At 32.2% G+C, this 13,451-nt stretch overlaps 4 protein-coding genes across 4 annotated transcripts; 3 read left to right on the top strand and 1 right to left on the bottom strand.

Annotated features, from left to right (window-relative positions):
- The first annotated feature begins 198 nt into the window (after positions 1 to 198).
- On the top strand, positions 199 to 3,543 carry LOC123656958 (28S ribosomal protein S23, mitochondrial). Its single transcript, XM_045592565.1, has 3 exons — positions 199 to 411; positions 2,021 to 2,185; positions 3,238 to 3,543. Exons 1-3 carry the CDS (start codon positions 368 to 370, stop codon positions 3,491 to 3,493), a joined length of 465 nt encoding a protein of 154 aa, XP_045448521.1. The 5' UTR covers positions 199 to 367; the 3' UTR covers positions 3,494 to 3,543.
- On the top strand, positions 418 to 1,515 carry LOC123656966. Its single transcript, XM_045592572.1, has 3 exons — positions 418 to 857; positions 951 to 1,151; positions 1,224 to 1,515. Exons 1-3 carry the CDS (start codon positions 595 to 597, stop codon positions 1,387 to 1,389), a joined length of 630 nt encoding a protein of 209 aa, XP_045448528.1. The 5' UTR covers positions 418 to 594; the 3' UTR covers positions 1,390 to 1,515.
- A 756-nt stretch (positions 3,544 to 4,299) lies between the features above and the next one.
- LOC123656960 lies at positions 4,300 to 6,557 on the top strand. The gene is made up of 3 exons (XM_045592567.1): positions 4,300 to 4,510; positions 4,860 to 4,943; positions 6,325 to 6,557. The coding sequence occupies exons 1-3, from the start codon at positions 4,459 to 4,461 to the stop codon at positions 6,486 to 6,488; spliced, it is 300 nt and encodes a 99-aa protein (XP_045448523.1). The 5' UTR covers positions 4,300 to 4,458; the 3' UTR covers positions 6,489 to 6,557.
- On the bottom strand, positions 6,553 to 12,000 carry LOC123656947 (splicing factor U2AF 50 kDa subunit). Its single transcript, XM_045592555.1, has 8 exons — positions 11,893 to 12,000; positions 11,223 to 11,795; positions 10,957 to 11,039; positions 8,914 to 9,036; positions 8,750 to 8,837; positions 7,659 to 7,812; positions 6,913 to 6,997; positions 6,553 to 6,834 (listed from the first exon to the last, which is right to left on the bottom strand). The coding sequence occupies exons 1-8, from the start codon at positions 11,906 to 11,908 to the stop codon at positions 6,703 to 6,705; spliced, it is 1,254 nt and encodes a 417-aa protein (XP_045448511.1). The 5' UTR covers positions 11,909 to 12,000; the 3' UTR covers positions 6,553 to 6,702.
- Positions 12,001 to 13,451: the final 1,451 nt, after the last annotated feature.

Raw genomic sequence — 13,451 nt, 5'->3', positions numbered from 1 at the left:
GCACCCAATTTTGATTTTGATTTTTCTCAAAAACGAGGACCCGCGCAAACAAATGTTATTGATCCTTTTTTTTTTCATAAATTTTAACGCTTAGACGATTAAATAAAACTAAATTATCATAAATTATAAATTCATAATTCTGGGTGCCAACTTTATGAACCTTGCAAAATACAGACTGCTCTCGGTAGAGAGCATAGATAGATGATCATTGGCAGAGAGTACTATATTCTTTGACAGACTGTTAACTGACATAAGCATAACCTGTGCATAAATAATTATAACCTATTACTGTAGGTAATATATTTTAAACTTTAATGTGATTATTAATTCAATTTTGAACTAAGAAAACTAATTTTTATAATAAAAAATGGCGACAAGTAGGCTAGAAAGAATTGGGACTATTTTTAGTAGGTAAGTACATTAGAATGATTAGTTATTGCCCTCGTCTATTTTCATTCATAAATGTTGTTCTTTTTTTAAAAATAAATTTTAAGCGGGAATTTATTTTTAACTTGGTACATCTCCATAGTTTAAAGTTCGGACAGTAGTTTTGATTCTTATAAATCCTCCGGTTGTCCAAAAAATATTATTAAAATGTCAACTCTGAAAAAATCCGCGAAACCTAAATTTATATCAGAAGATCTGAGTGATTTTATAAACGAGTCACAATTTTTAAATGAGTCTCCAAAAAACAAGAAGCAACCGAAACGACGAGTTGAAACAGTTGAAAAAGACATTCCAAACTTAAGTCTTCATGCAAGTGGTATAAAGAAAAAGAAAATAAACAACGGAATAGAAGCTTGCGGCGAATCGCGACAAAAAATACTCAATGTAATGAGTAGGCAACTAGAGTCTAGGTAAGACTAAGACAATATGTATCATTCACATATTTGTTGATATTCACGATGACAAGAATCAATAAAATGTAATATTTCTTTATTTTCTTTCAGGAAGCAAATTAATGAAAATTTATTAAAAAGTTTGTCAGAAGTTCTTACTCATTTTGAGGCTGATTATAATGCCTTGAAAGAAAACGAACAGAAAATTGAGCATCTTACTGGGTCATTTATGAAATGCATACAACAAGCTACAGCTGCACATAAACAAAAGCTACGAGCTTTTAAGGAAATTCATACAACTTTCAAAAAAGAGCAAGTTTTGTTTTTAGTTTAAATAAATGGTAGTTTAAGTATATATAAGTTAATGTAAGGATATTATTTCAGATGTGAAGAAATGGAAGCAGAACAAAAAGCAGAAGTAGATAAATTAGGAGATGAATTAGAAGAGGACATTAACAAGTTAAAACAAAAATTAATATCAGAAACAAAGCGCAGTGGATGGGAGACATTACGAAGATCTTTTCTGCAAGCTATGCAAAATGATTTTTAATGCTCCATAATATAGAACTAATTATTTAGTTTAAGTGCTTCAGTACATGTAACTAATTATTGTATAACTCAATTGTTTTGTCAATTTCTCTGTAAAAATAAATAAAGCATTCAGATAATTATTTTATGTTTTGTTGTTTTATTTATGAAGAAATTGTCTAACCTTTTGCAAAATGTCTATTTTTTAAAAAATAATTAAATAAATGATGGTGGTAAGATGAAAGATGAATGGTAATTTGATAAGGAGAACAATATGAACAAAGATTTTATTTAAGTTTGTAAATATTTTCATAATCGGAGTAAAGATTTTTTTTGTAAAATCTATTGGGAGATTTCCTATTTTATTTCGTATATTATTGTATATTTAAAATTAGATTTTGTCTTACTTCTCCAAATTTTTGTTCTTGGGAACTACAAATGCTGATTATATTCCTCAGTCATGGTACAATTATAAGTATACATAATTTTTTACAAAATAAGTATTAACTATAAGAACTTGAATGCAATCAACTAATTGAAGAAAATTCTAATGGAAATTTCAAAATTAAATTAATTGAATATTGATGTTTGGGCACAGTTGATAGTAAAACACTTTATGTTACAATTTTACATTATGAAACTTTTATTTTCAGAACTGAGAGTCTACTTCTGAAAGGACCAATGAAACCAGATGACAGGCCTTTATGGTTCGATGTTTACCGAGCTTTCCCACCAATAGTAGAACCTAAATTTGCAAGACCAAAACCAGAAAATAAACCAATTAGGCAGATTCTATACAAAGAAGATATCATCAGAGTGTATGCATACCTATAATCAAATTATGCTAGGACTTAAACATTAACATATCATTAGACTCCTAACAGATGCAAACAGATGTTGTTAGTGTTGCAAAACTGAATATGATCTCGAATATGTACGATTTTATTTTTGTGTTACCCACACATTAAACAACATGGGTAGCACAAAAATAAAATCGTACATATTAAAAATAGCATGGTATCGTCTCCTGTCAAGGATTTTCATTGTAATATGAAACTTTGAATAGTTACGCTGTTACGGGTTTCTGTAAAGAACTCACTATAGACGGCGCCACGGTTCGCTTAAACCGAATATAAAAAAATCATCACATCAAAAATTTCGATCTAGCGGGTACATCGTTCCATAGCTTAATTGGCTAGAGCGCCGACACGGTCAGTCGGAGACGCGGGTTCGATCCCCGCTGGAGCGGTCAATTTTTGATATGATCTGAGTCTCAACCTTCAAAATTTTATGGATGGATTAATGAGTACTAAAATTTTTACATTTTTATTTATTTTTGTACTGAACAAAGCTATTTTCTGTTCAACTCCTGCATGATGCGTAAAGCGATCCCCATCAGTCGCGGAGCGTTCAATATCCTTTAATAATATTTTCTTTAATATTTTTTAATTAATCTTCTGTTACAATAATGGTGGGATGTCTCATCATCTTTTTCAAATTAAATGTATGACATACGAAATAAAAAAAAAACAAGATCAGGCTTGCCAGATGGGGCTATTTGTCGCGAATTGGGCGATTTTTTTCATGGATACGCTCCTTTTTTTAAGTTTGTGCGACAAGTCGTAAATTAGGCTTTTTTTAATCCTCAGCATTTTTATTTAAACATCAATTTCGAATTACGCGGTAATTTCGAGTCTGTTATGATAGACTGTCATAAAAAAGTGACAGACAGATGCTAGTGTATTTTCAACCTTTCATTGGGCGACTGCTAAGAATATTTTACGACTTTTGATCATAGTTGGAGCGATTGGTTCGATTTTAATGAAATAAGTTATAGATAACTAAGTATATACACATTAATTATTTTCAGAAAATTTCACGATAAGGGTTATGGATTAAGTTCGAACATGTTGAACTTGACTGGAGAAACACACACTAAAAAATTAATCCAAAAGTACGAGCAATTAAAGTCTCAAGGTATTCCCGAAGAAGAATTGATAGATAAATGCGCTTTAGGTGTCGATAGCGAGAGACAAGAAGCTTCGAAAACAACTCCTAAAAATCCCGACTCTGTCTCTTCTCAAGTTTTAGCTGAAGCTAATCTTAAAAATATTTTTAAAGAATAACTAATGTTGAAGGAAATAATTATTATATGTATTTATTATTATTTCATAGATACTTAGTACAAAAATAATAAAATATAATATTAGAAAAAGAAAAATTTTAATATATTTTTGTGTTTTATTTACAACTATTTTATTTTTACCCTATTTTAAAATCTGTTACAAGTATCATTATCTTACTAAATTGCCACCATGCAAGCTGTTTTGCCAAAAATTGAGTTAAAAAAAATCAGCTTAAGCCACAGTAGAACTTAAGAATTATTGTGTAAAACGATTTAATTACTTATATGTAAAGATTCTTCAGCAACAATCATATTGTCTTTTTACAAAACAAATTTACATTATCCTATTAATAACTAGCTGCGATCTGTGCCTTTTTATTAGCATGAAAAATTTTGTCTTTATTCTGAGTAGGTACAGATCGGCGGCATTCAATATAGATTTTGTATATGTCCCCCTAAGTAGAAAGCGTTTATTCATTTATTGAGTAGGCACAATATATCGTGTAATAGGTTTCACAAGATTTTAAAGTTGAGGTATTTTTGTTTAAGTTTTTTGTGCGTGTTCCGATTATTTTGTAAAAGTTATAATGGGACTGGCGTGTCCTTGTAGGACAAGTCCCTAAAATCAATAAAAGAAAAAAAAAAGATTTTAAGTTAACCCCGCAGGGACAAAAATGTTTTTTTTCAAAGTCAACACATTCAATTTCAAAGAATTCTGTTTTTTATAAAATTTAATTTTCAAAAATAAATATGTAGACATGAGTAGTACCTATATCTTATTATTCCTATGTATAAATCAATGAATCATTGAAATCTTTTGAGCTATGAACTAAATACCATTTATTAGTACGTATCTATTATCTTATCTTGAGATAAGCATATACTCTGAAAACACACCTAAATTACGTTAGAGTTACATTGTGGCTTGGTTGTGTATTTCTTTTGCTGTGAATTTTAGTGAAAAAAATGAAAATGGGACAAAGAAAATCAATTTGGTTTTACGTTGCCGTTGTTTTAGGTGAGTAATAACAATTAATAAAATAATCTTGAAAACTTAAGAAGAAGGCACCTACCTATTTGCTAAGTACGAACAACTCTGATAGTGATTTATTTTATTATACCACGCAAAACATTAAAAAAACATACATAGTTATTGTGATTATATACTTTCATGTAGGTACATTGTATATTTTATTTAAAGTTTTCATAAAATACATAAAAGTTATTGTTTTTTAATTTAAATTCAGACAGTAAAAAGACAAACAAATCATAAATAACTTGTAATGTTTTTAACTTTATGAAATAACTTTTAATGTTTTGTACTTTCTTCAACGTGTACTTTAATTGTTCAAACCTTCATTTTACAGTCATTCTCAGTACCCTCACGTCTGAGGTTGATGCTAGAAGAAAAATTCTTCGTGGTAGACGGGTGATGACACGAACATATTATCGTGAGTCATAGTTTTATTTTAATAATATCATTGTCTCTGTTCATATCAATCTATATATGCGTTATAAAATAAACAATAGTTTCCAATGATAAACTACTTGCAACAAATAGGAACTAAATACCTTCCCAACGAAAACGATTTACCGCATAATTACGCTAGATTACGTTGCCCTTTGCTATTTACGGCATTTTTCTCATATAAGTTTTATGCTAAGTAGATGGTTGTTCCAGTAAAATCATCTTAATAACGAAACATCAGGGGTAAGAAAATGTCGTGAGAAAACCAGCATATCATTATTTAAAATATATATTAACTATCTAATGTTAATAACTAAATGTGTCCATTTAAATTTAGACTATTTTTGCTGGAGTTATAAAAAAAACATGAAATAGAATGAAAACTGTACTAATTATGGATATCAGAAAATGAAAGAAAATATCGTGGCCATTTAAGTTATGACGTCTGCTCTGGTGTGCTATGCTTAAACACCGGCGGTCGTGGGTTTGATTTCTGTTCGGAGTGGATATTTGCGTTTATACAAATGTTTATTTCCTGTCTGATCTGGGTCTCTCCACCGTGCCTCGGAAAGCGCGTTATAGCGATTGTTACTTATAGAAGAGAATAAATTCGCCAACCGGAAGTGGAAAAGCTCCGACCCTTCTTTTACATGAAGAAGAAGGCCTATGCAGTGGCATTTTAGTCTGAATCGTATATTCTTAAACAAAACATCAGACAAAATTTTATCGACATACCATTGCTACTTCTTTCTCTACGGTTTACTATATACTAATATTAAAAGACTGAAAAGTTTGTTTGTTTGTTTAAAGGCGTTAATCTCAGGAACTACTGGTTCGAATAAAAAAATAGCTTATGTTGGATAGTCCATTTATCGAAGTCTAGCTATAAGTATTTTAGTAAGTTGTTCCTCAAATCAACGCGGGTGAAACCCCAGATACAGCTATTTTTATAATACATTTTTTTACATTCTTATTACGATTAAATATTTACAGATTGGCAATGGGCGATGAAAAACTTTCTTTTTTGTAATATTTGGGTAAATAAGAGATATATTAAGAATGTTTTATTTTTACAATTGAAAAAAAAGTTGGCGCAATGGTGATGATAGCAGCCGAGTGATGAGTTAACAATCGCCAATTCGATCCCCGTACATAACATGTTACAGATATTTTGTGATTCGTGATCTGGTCTCAGTGCCTATTTCGCGTATTTCCAGGTCCCCGACATAGAATTCAGTTTATAGTGGGCTTGGAGTGTATATAGAAATGAATTGTTGTTAATATTAATTATATAACTTTACATATTGTCCATGCTAAAGACAACTATGTATCTAACTTTACTTTGTAACATTTAATATTTACAGGTGGCAACGCCGTGCCAGCATGGGCAATAAGTCTGATGGCGGGAATAGGAATGTTAATTGTTGGTGGCATACTATATGGCGTCATGAGAAAAATTGTCCTTTCGTCTCAAACTGGTTCCCTCAACACTTACCAGCCAGCCATGCAGCACGACAACAGTGTTTAAAATACATTATTTTAGATGAGATTTAATTTATAATTATTTGTATGTTATGAAATAAAACTTGTACTTAAAGTTAGATTTACCTTTATTATCCGTAAATACACTTACATGTGTAGATAGAATAGATATTGCATTCACAAAATCACGTCATATTATTTAAGTTTCAATTAATCTGCTGTACGAGAAATTAAAGAACGGATGGTTAGTGAATTGATGTTTAAAATTCTCTGCGGTGATACTTGTCTGGGTCAAAGTATGAGGTTACTACAACGCGGTTGCTGAATTTTCGTCCTGTTAGAGTTTGTTGCGCCTTCTGGCAATCCGCAATGCTATTGAATTCGACAAATACCTGAAAAACATTTATGAAAATAAAGTAAGGGTATGTAAGCTTAAAAATCGACTTATAATTAATATAAAACAAATATACTTTTCCACATCCAGGGACTTCGACGCCATCTATTGGTCTCGGAATTTCTATACTGCGTACACAACCATACTTGTTGCATTCCTCCCTAAAATTAAAAAAAAAAACTTGTTATTCATTAAATATCAAATAAAAGCAACAACTTTCAAAGCCTTTTAAAGTTCAGAAAAAAGCATGCTTTTAAGTAATTAAAAGCTCAGTTTGTTCAAAGAAAGAATATACAGTTAACTTTTAGTAATAGTCTTCATTTATGTAGTTATCAGCATGGATAATGAGCACTGAACTTTAATTTTATTTAAACATTCTATGGATATAGATATTTAACGAGTACTAAATACCTTGAAATGTTTTTATCTTTACCGATTGTCTCTTCTAATGTTTTAGTTGAAGCCAATCTTCAAAACATTTTTATAGAACTACGTTACTACTTACGTTACGTTATTACTTATATGTATAGATTCTTCCATAACAATCCGTGTTTTATGAAGCAGATATATCTTTTATGCATATATCACCATTCATCATCATCATCGCAGCCTATACAGTCCACTGCTGGACATATGTATATATATTTAATGAGAACTAAACACTTTCAAATTTATTTATATTTATATAGGTACTATATTCTGTTTGCGACTGCATGCACTCTACCGCCGAGCGTTAAATATCCGTGTTGATACATATACTCCTCGCACCACTACACCAGAACTGTAACGCACAGCACATAGGAGCGCAAGGGCGCTACTCACTTGATGTCCTCGAGGATGTCCTCGTACTCCTCCTCGTCGCGCAGCTCGTCCGGCGTGACCATGTTGAGCAGGCACAGCACCTCGGTGGCCGGGCCCGCGCCCGCCAGCGTCAGCCCCGCCACCTGCAGCGTCACCGGCGCCGCGCCCGTCATCGCTGCCAAGACCATTACACCTTAGGGCTCCTCCGTTAATCACTTCAAGCTCGAAAGGGGGGTGAGGATTCGGATAAAAACAACCATGGAATATCAATATCACAAGTGGGCGAGGGCCGTAGTGAGTTATCACGTGTATTTATTTTTCGTTGAACGCGCGATTTCTAAATTAAAAAAAAAAAAAAAAACAACCAACAGACACCATGAAACCTAGATATCTGTCTGTCTAGAAATTTCGAACGCGATATTTAATTTTCCAAAATTTAATCAAATAAACATATATCTAAAGATAATATTCTGGAAATTCCAATATATTTGGCCCGAAAAAATACACGTGATCGTAATCACGTCTACGATGTCACAACATATCACAAACGGGAGTAGTGGGTTAAGAAGTTGCTAAAAACATCACATGAGTAATGGACGACCCTTTACTGCTAAGACTTTATTATGTCTTAATATACGAACTACTCTGGCAACGTAGTTCTGCAAACCATCCAATGAGCGCATCAGCACGGCTATAATTTACAATGAAAGGATGGTTTTTAACCTTACGAAAACCATCAAAAATTAAGTTTTCAATCTAGTATTTTTCTCATTGTTTTCCATAATCGTTACATACTTACAATCCTCTTTGATATTTTTACCATATTTGTAAAACTGGGTTCAAAATTTATTTTGGTCTTCAATTACGGAACAATATAAGATTCAAGATATATGTAGGTAAACCTGTTAAAATGTAATAACCTGGATATTATTTCTTAATTAACTTTTCAGACTCTAAGCAATACCACAACTGTACACAACAATGTACTGTCTACTAATATTATACCCTATTATTAATTACTAAATACAATATCTATAATGTATACCGATAGATTCCTGTAAGTTTTGTTAAATTGATGAGTTTATAGGTATAGTGAAATAACCAAAACCTACCTAAAGTGGAGTTCTTGGCTCCAATACTGGCCCGTTGAACAATTAATTTCTTATCACCCAGCTGCATACCATTGAGACCAGCAATGGCCTAGAAGATTTCTTATATATCAAAATTGCCTTTGTCACAAATATTCCTTATACAATATTTATTGTTTTTATTATACCTGATCAGTCATTGATATATCGACATATTCAGCAAAGGCGTAACCCTTGCTGAGGCCTGTTGATGAATCCTTCACCAAGTTGAAGGCTCGCAGCTGGCCAAAAGACATCAGGAGTTCCTTTACCTGTATAGCAGCACTGACGTTAAATTGTGAACAATATATCTGCTATGACATGTATATAAATATTTAAATAATATAAATACAGTACAATACAGAGCTTCTATTCTCATTTATAAAATTGTTAGACAACTTATCGTTCCCATTAACATTTGCTAAGAAAAGGTAGCAAACATATGAATTAATGCAATCTGACCTGAGTCTAGCCGCATGTTAATATCAGATGTGAACGGAGGAGACTTGCCTTGGCGTGCCGACGTCTCGTTCAAGTACAAGACGTATAGGAGTATGAGAGACAACAGTGACACGCGGGCCGCGAATGTGCCAAATCTAAGCTAGGGAGGGGCAAAAAGCAATCTATCAGTGAGTTGTTTCAGAATGTTACGAGCGTGAATGTTCACGCTCATCCCAGATAGGGGTACCTGAAAATTCCTGAAATGGAAACAAAACCGCGGCTCACTGCTGGCTTCACCGTAGCCCTGTCAACTGTTGAATCTCGCCCTGAAATGGCAGCGGCTCCTAGTTCTGATATGGGAACTGACTACTCTATTCCTAACTTATTTTAGTTTTGTCTAATGACAGAGAATGATTCTTGGGTATATGCTCTGAAGGCATTCAAAATTAAATTTTTATATTGATATCTCAGAAGATTTGGATTAGTAATTTATTACTATTTGAAAAACTATGACCGGTCAAGTGCTATTAAAGCATGTACGTATAGTTTTACTCCTAATAAGAATAAACATCACCGAAATCGTGTTAAAATGTGGAATGTGGTCAGTACCAAACCTGGAACACATAATTTTAAATATAATATCCAAACTTAAAACAATGGTGTTATAATGACTTTGTTAAAGAGTATTATCTAACTAAAGATGCTGGAATTTTTTTTTAATATAAATTTTTTAGAACTGCTATTATTTCTCTTTTTTTATATTTTATATTACACTATAAGTCTGCATTATGTGCTAGATCTCTTATCACAAGAAATCCAAGTTATGATTAGCACATTTGACTTTATTAATTTAACGTTATATTTGAGTTAGTGATGTGTAAAAAAAAAAACATTAATAATTTTACTGAAAGTTTTTGCAATATTTTTGCTAACTATTTATATTTATATGAAAATATTGCATTATAATATTGTTGAAACTCATTAATATAGTAAATTTTAATTGAATTAAAATTTGTCAAGTTTTGTTAAAATCTATTCATTGCTTATATGTAATAAACATAATATATACTGTAACTATATTACATGCTGTCGAATTTGAGTTCTCATTGTTGCATTTGTTATATTATTAAAACAACAATACTAACAAACAACAAAGAATGAACCGCACACAAAAACATATTTTGATTGAGTGGAAAATTTAAAATCTGTAACATATCTGATTTACACAGAATGATCCGGCCACAACACTTATTTAAATAAAGTATGATCGATTGAGACATCTACAAGTACAATTTTTATTAAACATGTCCAACCATGTGCATGAACCCAGCATCTTAAGTTTGTAATAAAATAGATAGTTGTTCACAACGGATTAGACTCAATTTACGTAACAAGTATATTCAAAAGCAATATGGTCATAGATTTAAATTTTTGTCTGCTCTTGAATTAAGTCTGCTATTTTTAAATTCGTAACACTGTGTCTTACTTTGCTTCATTGCTGTATTTGTAACAATATTTTTATATATAACTTGATTTATTTTGTGACTTCATGTATCACATTGAATATACATAGTAAATTTTAATTCTTATAATATTAATTCTATTGTCAACATTGCAATTTACTGACAAACATTAATTTGTATAAGGATACCATTAAACTTCATATTTACTGAGTTTAATTAATAAATAGTTTTTTCTTATACAAATAAATGTCTTCAGCGACAATAAATGCAACGATAAACAAAACTTACTTGATCTTCATTCAGATAGTTAGGCAGACCACCAATAAAAATTTTGTGTGGTGAGTCTGGAACTACAGTACTGATAACACCAGCTAAAAATGAATACAACTATTACTATGATTATTTCACATCACTACTACAAACGTCTCATTAAATACACAAGTAAAATAAGTATAACTAAGCTAAAATATTGCTTAGAGTCTAAGTTTCAAGTTCAAGCCAGGTAAGTAATATATGAATGTGCCTACATACATCTACATAATACAAAAACTTACCTGGAACGTTAATGGCTGGGTTTTCTGTGCCAGGCATTGGTTGATAGTCGTGAGGTCTTCTTATTTTTAAACTCTGACCTTTGAAGTTTATACCATCAAATGCCATGGCTTGTGTGGTTTCATCTATGGATCTAAACTCAAGGAATGCAAAATTTTTATCTAAATTGATTTGGCATGCAAGCACTGGGTTACCAGCCGCTTGTGCTAAACCAGAAAGATGCATTTGTTGATTGAAGAACTCCATAGTCTCTTCTTCAGTAACACCAAAGGGTATGTTGCCAACATATAGTCTGCGAGCTTGGCGCGTTATAGTAGACCCGACCACAGGCACTGCGGCTTGAGGCGTATCGGCGACTATATTCGCTGGAATTTGACCGGCTGCTTGCATAGCTTTATATTGCAAAGGAGTAATGTGTTCAAATCCAGGTGGTGGAACGTCCCAGTATAAAGATGGCTTGCGCCTGCGGGATCTTTTAGAAGGGGATCTGGATTTACTCCTTCTCTTTTCTCGGCGTTCTCTGGAACGTGAACGTGATCGTCTTCTTTCTCTTGATCGTGATCTGCGTCGACGATCTACGAAATAAAATGTTTGTTTTAAGAAAATGTTAAAGTATAGCATATATATAAATATAGTCATACAATTTATTTGAACAATATGATATTTATTTACCTTTATCTTCACCCATTTTTTACAACCGGCTTTTAAGTTTGAATATTATGCGACACTACTACGTAAAACACAACTCAAAATGGCGTCGATAAAGTTATTTGATTGCTTCCATGCATGATGCGATGATGCACTCTTGTTGTCAGTTATATGAAGTGTTGCCAACATACATATATTTTTAAATGAAATGCGAGAGTTCGTCCGCGTGGATTTTTTATTTATGTTAATTATTTGCGGGTTTGATTCCCGCTGGGGATAGATATTTGTATTTACAAATATTATATTCCGGTTTGAATGTCTGTCCCACCGTACCTAGAAGAGCACGTTAAGCGGTCGGTCCCGGTTGTTATCACAAATACCTGAGAGCCATCGTTACTCATAATATAGTCTGGCTAATGAAAGTAGGTACTGAAAAAACTTGGCATATTTAAAAAAAAAACACCTGGCAACTTCAAGGACGCGCCATCTTATTTATTTGTTATTTTTTTTATTATTATTACCATACTCTGATTCCGATTCTTCTCAATCTTTGTTAAAATCGCCGAAATTTGTCAATGTTTATAACAAGATTTATGTTACCGAGTATTTATATTGTCCTAAATTCTAATTGTGTTTTCAAACATACTAACTGAGTTAAGTAAGGTTTTGAATTGGTTTTATTTTTATATCTAAATCTTAGTAGGTTTCCGCTAGATATTCCCAAATTAAAGAGGTAAGTAATATACCCGACGGTGGGAACCCTACAGACCCTACAGTGCTGCCATTTAAAAAGTATGCAAAAAAAATCGAATATCTACTTTCGTTAGCCAGACTATAGTAGGGAACATATCTGCCAACCTGCAGTGGAGCAGCGTGGTAGATTAAGCTCTAATCCTTCTCCTACATGAATAAAGAGGCATATGGCCAACCGTGGGATGGTACAGGCTGAATGAGTTATCCGATTACATTTGATTGTAACAAACAGTGTTGTGGGATACTTTACCCATATGTATATCAGGATATTTAACGCTCGGCGGTAGAGTACATGCAGTCGCAAACAGAATATAGTTAAATATAAATCAATTTGAAAGTGTTTAGTTCTTTAGATATCCATAAAAGATATACCTGCTTCATAAAACACGGATTGTTATGGAAGAGTCTGTACATATATGATATAAGTAATAACATAGTTATTCCGTGAAAATATTTTTAAGATTAGGCTTCAGCTAAAACATTAGAAGAGACAGTCAAGTTTTTTAGGAGTTGTTTTACTACTACTTTACCTGTAAATACAGGTATCGGAACGAATATTGAACGCTCGACGTATAGTGAAGATCGCTTAGTGCGGTATTGGTATATAAAGAAAAATACATTTAAAGGTATTTAGTAGTCGTTAAATATCTATATCTACAGAATGTTTAAATAAAAATTTTATAGCATTCTATCTATTTTAAAATACGGGTGTGCTTTAGGCCACACAACTGAAGTAAAACTTATGAAATGTAACTTTCTCTCTCTCTCTCTCTTTCTATCTTCACTAACTTATATCTTCCTTTCAACTCCCATTCGCCTTGCTTAATCAT

Source organism: Melitaea cinxia, chromosome 10 (genome assembly GCF_905220565.1).
Source record: "Melitaea cinxia chromosome 10, ilMelCinx1.1, whole genome shotgun sequence".
Lineage (NCBI taxonomy): Eukaryota > Metazoa > Arthropoda > Insecta > Lepidoptera > Nymphalidae > Melitaea > Melitaea cinxia.
This window is presented reverse-complemented; position numbering and strand designations above follow the sequence as displayed.

Bases quoted from the DNA above. Each gene is read 5' to 3' on its own strand.
- LOC123656947 (XM_045592555.1), bottom strand. The intron at 11,040-11,222 runs GTAAGTTTTTGT...ATTCATTTTTAG, and splicing joins CCCAGCCATTAACGTTCCAG to CTGGTGTTATCAGTACTGTA. The intron at 7,813-8,749 runs GTAGGTTTTGGT...TGGTCTTGGCAG, and splicing joins AGCCAAGAACTCCACTTTAG to CGATGACGGGCGCGGCGCCG.
- LOC123656958 (XM_045592565.1), top strand. From the start codon at position 368: ATGGCGACAAGTAGGCTAGAAAGAATTGGGACTATTTTTAGTAG. The intron at 412-2,020 runs GTAAGTACATTA...TTTTATTTTCAG, and splicing joins ATTGGGACTATTTTTAGTAG to AACTGAGAGTCTACTTCTGA. The intron at 2,186-3,237 runs GTATGCATACCT...AATTATTTTCAG, and splicing joins AAAGAAGATATCATCAGAGT to AAAATTTCACGATAAGGGTT.
- LOC123656960 (XM_045592567.1), top strand. From the start codon at position 4,459: ATGAAAATGGGACAAAGAAAATCAATTTGGTTTTACGTTGCCGTTGTT. The intron at 4,511-4,859 runs GTGAGTAATAAC...TTCATTTTACAG, and splicing joins TTACGTTGCCGTTGTTTTAG to TCATTCTCAGTACCCTCACG. The intron at 4,944-6,324 runs GTGAGTCATAGT...TAATATTTACAG, and splicing joins GATGACACGAACATATTATC to GTGGCAACGCCGTGCCAGCA.
- LOC123656966 (XM_045592572.1), top strand. From the start codon at position 595: ATGTCAACTCTGAAAAAATCCGCGAAACCTAAATTTATATCAGAAGAT. The intron at 858-950 runs GTAAGACTAAGA...ATTTTCTTTCAG, and splicing joins AGTAGGCAACTAGAGTCTAG to GAAGCAAATTAATGAAAATT. The intron at 1,152-1,223 runs GCAAGTTTTGTT...ATATTATTTCAG, and splicing joins CATACAACTTTCAAAAAAGA to ATGTGAAGAAATGGAAGCAG.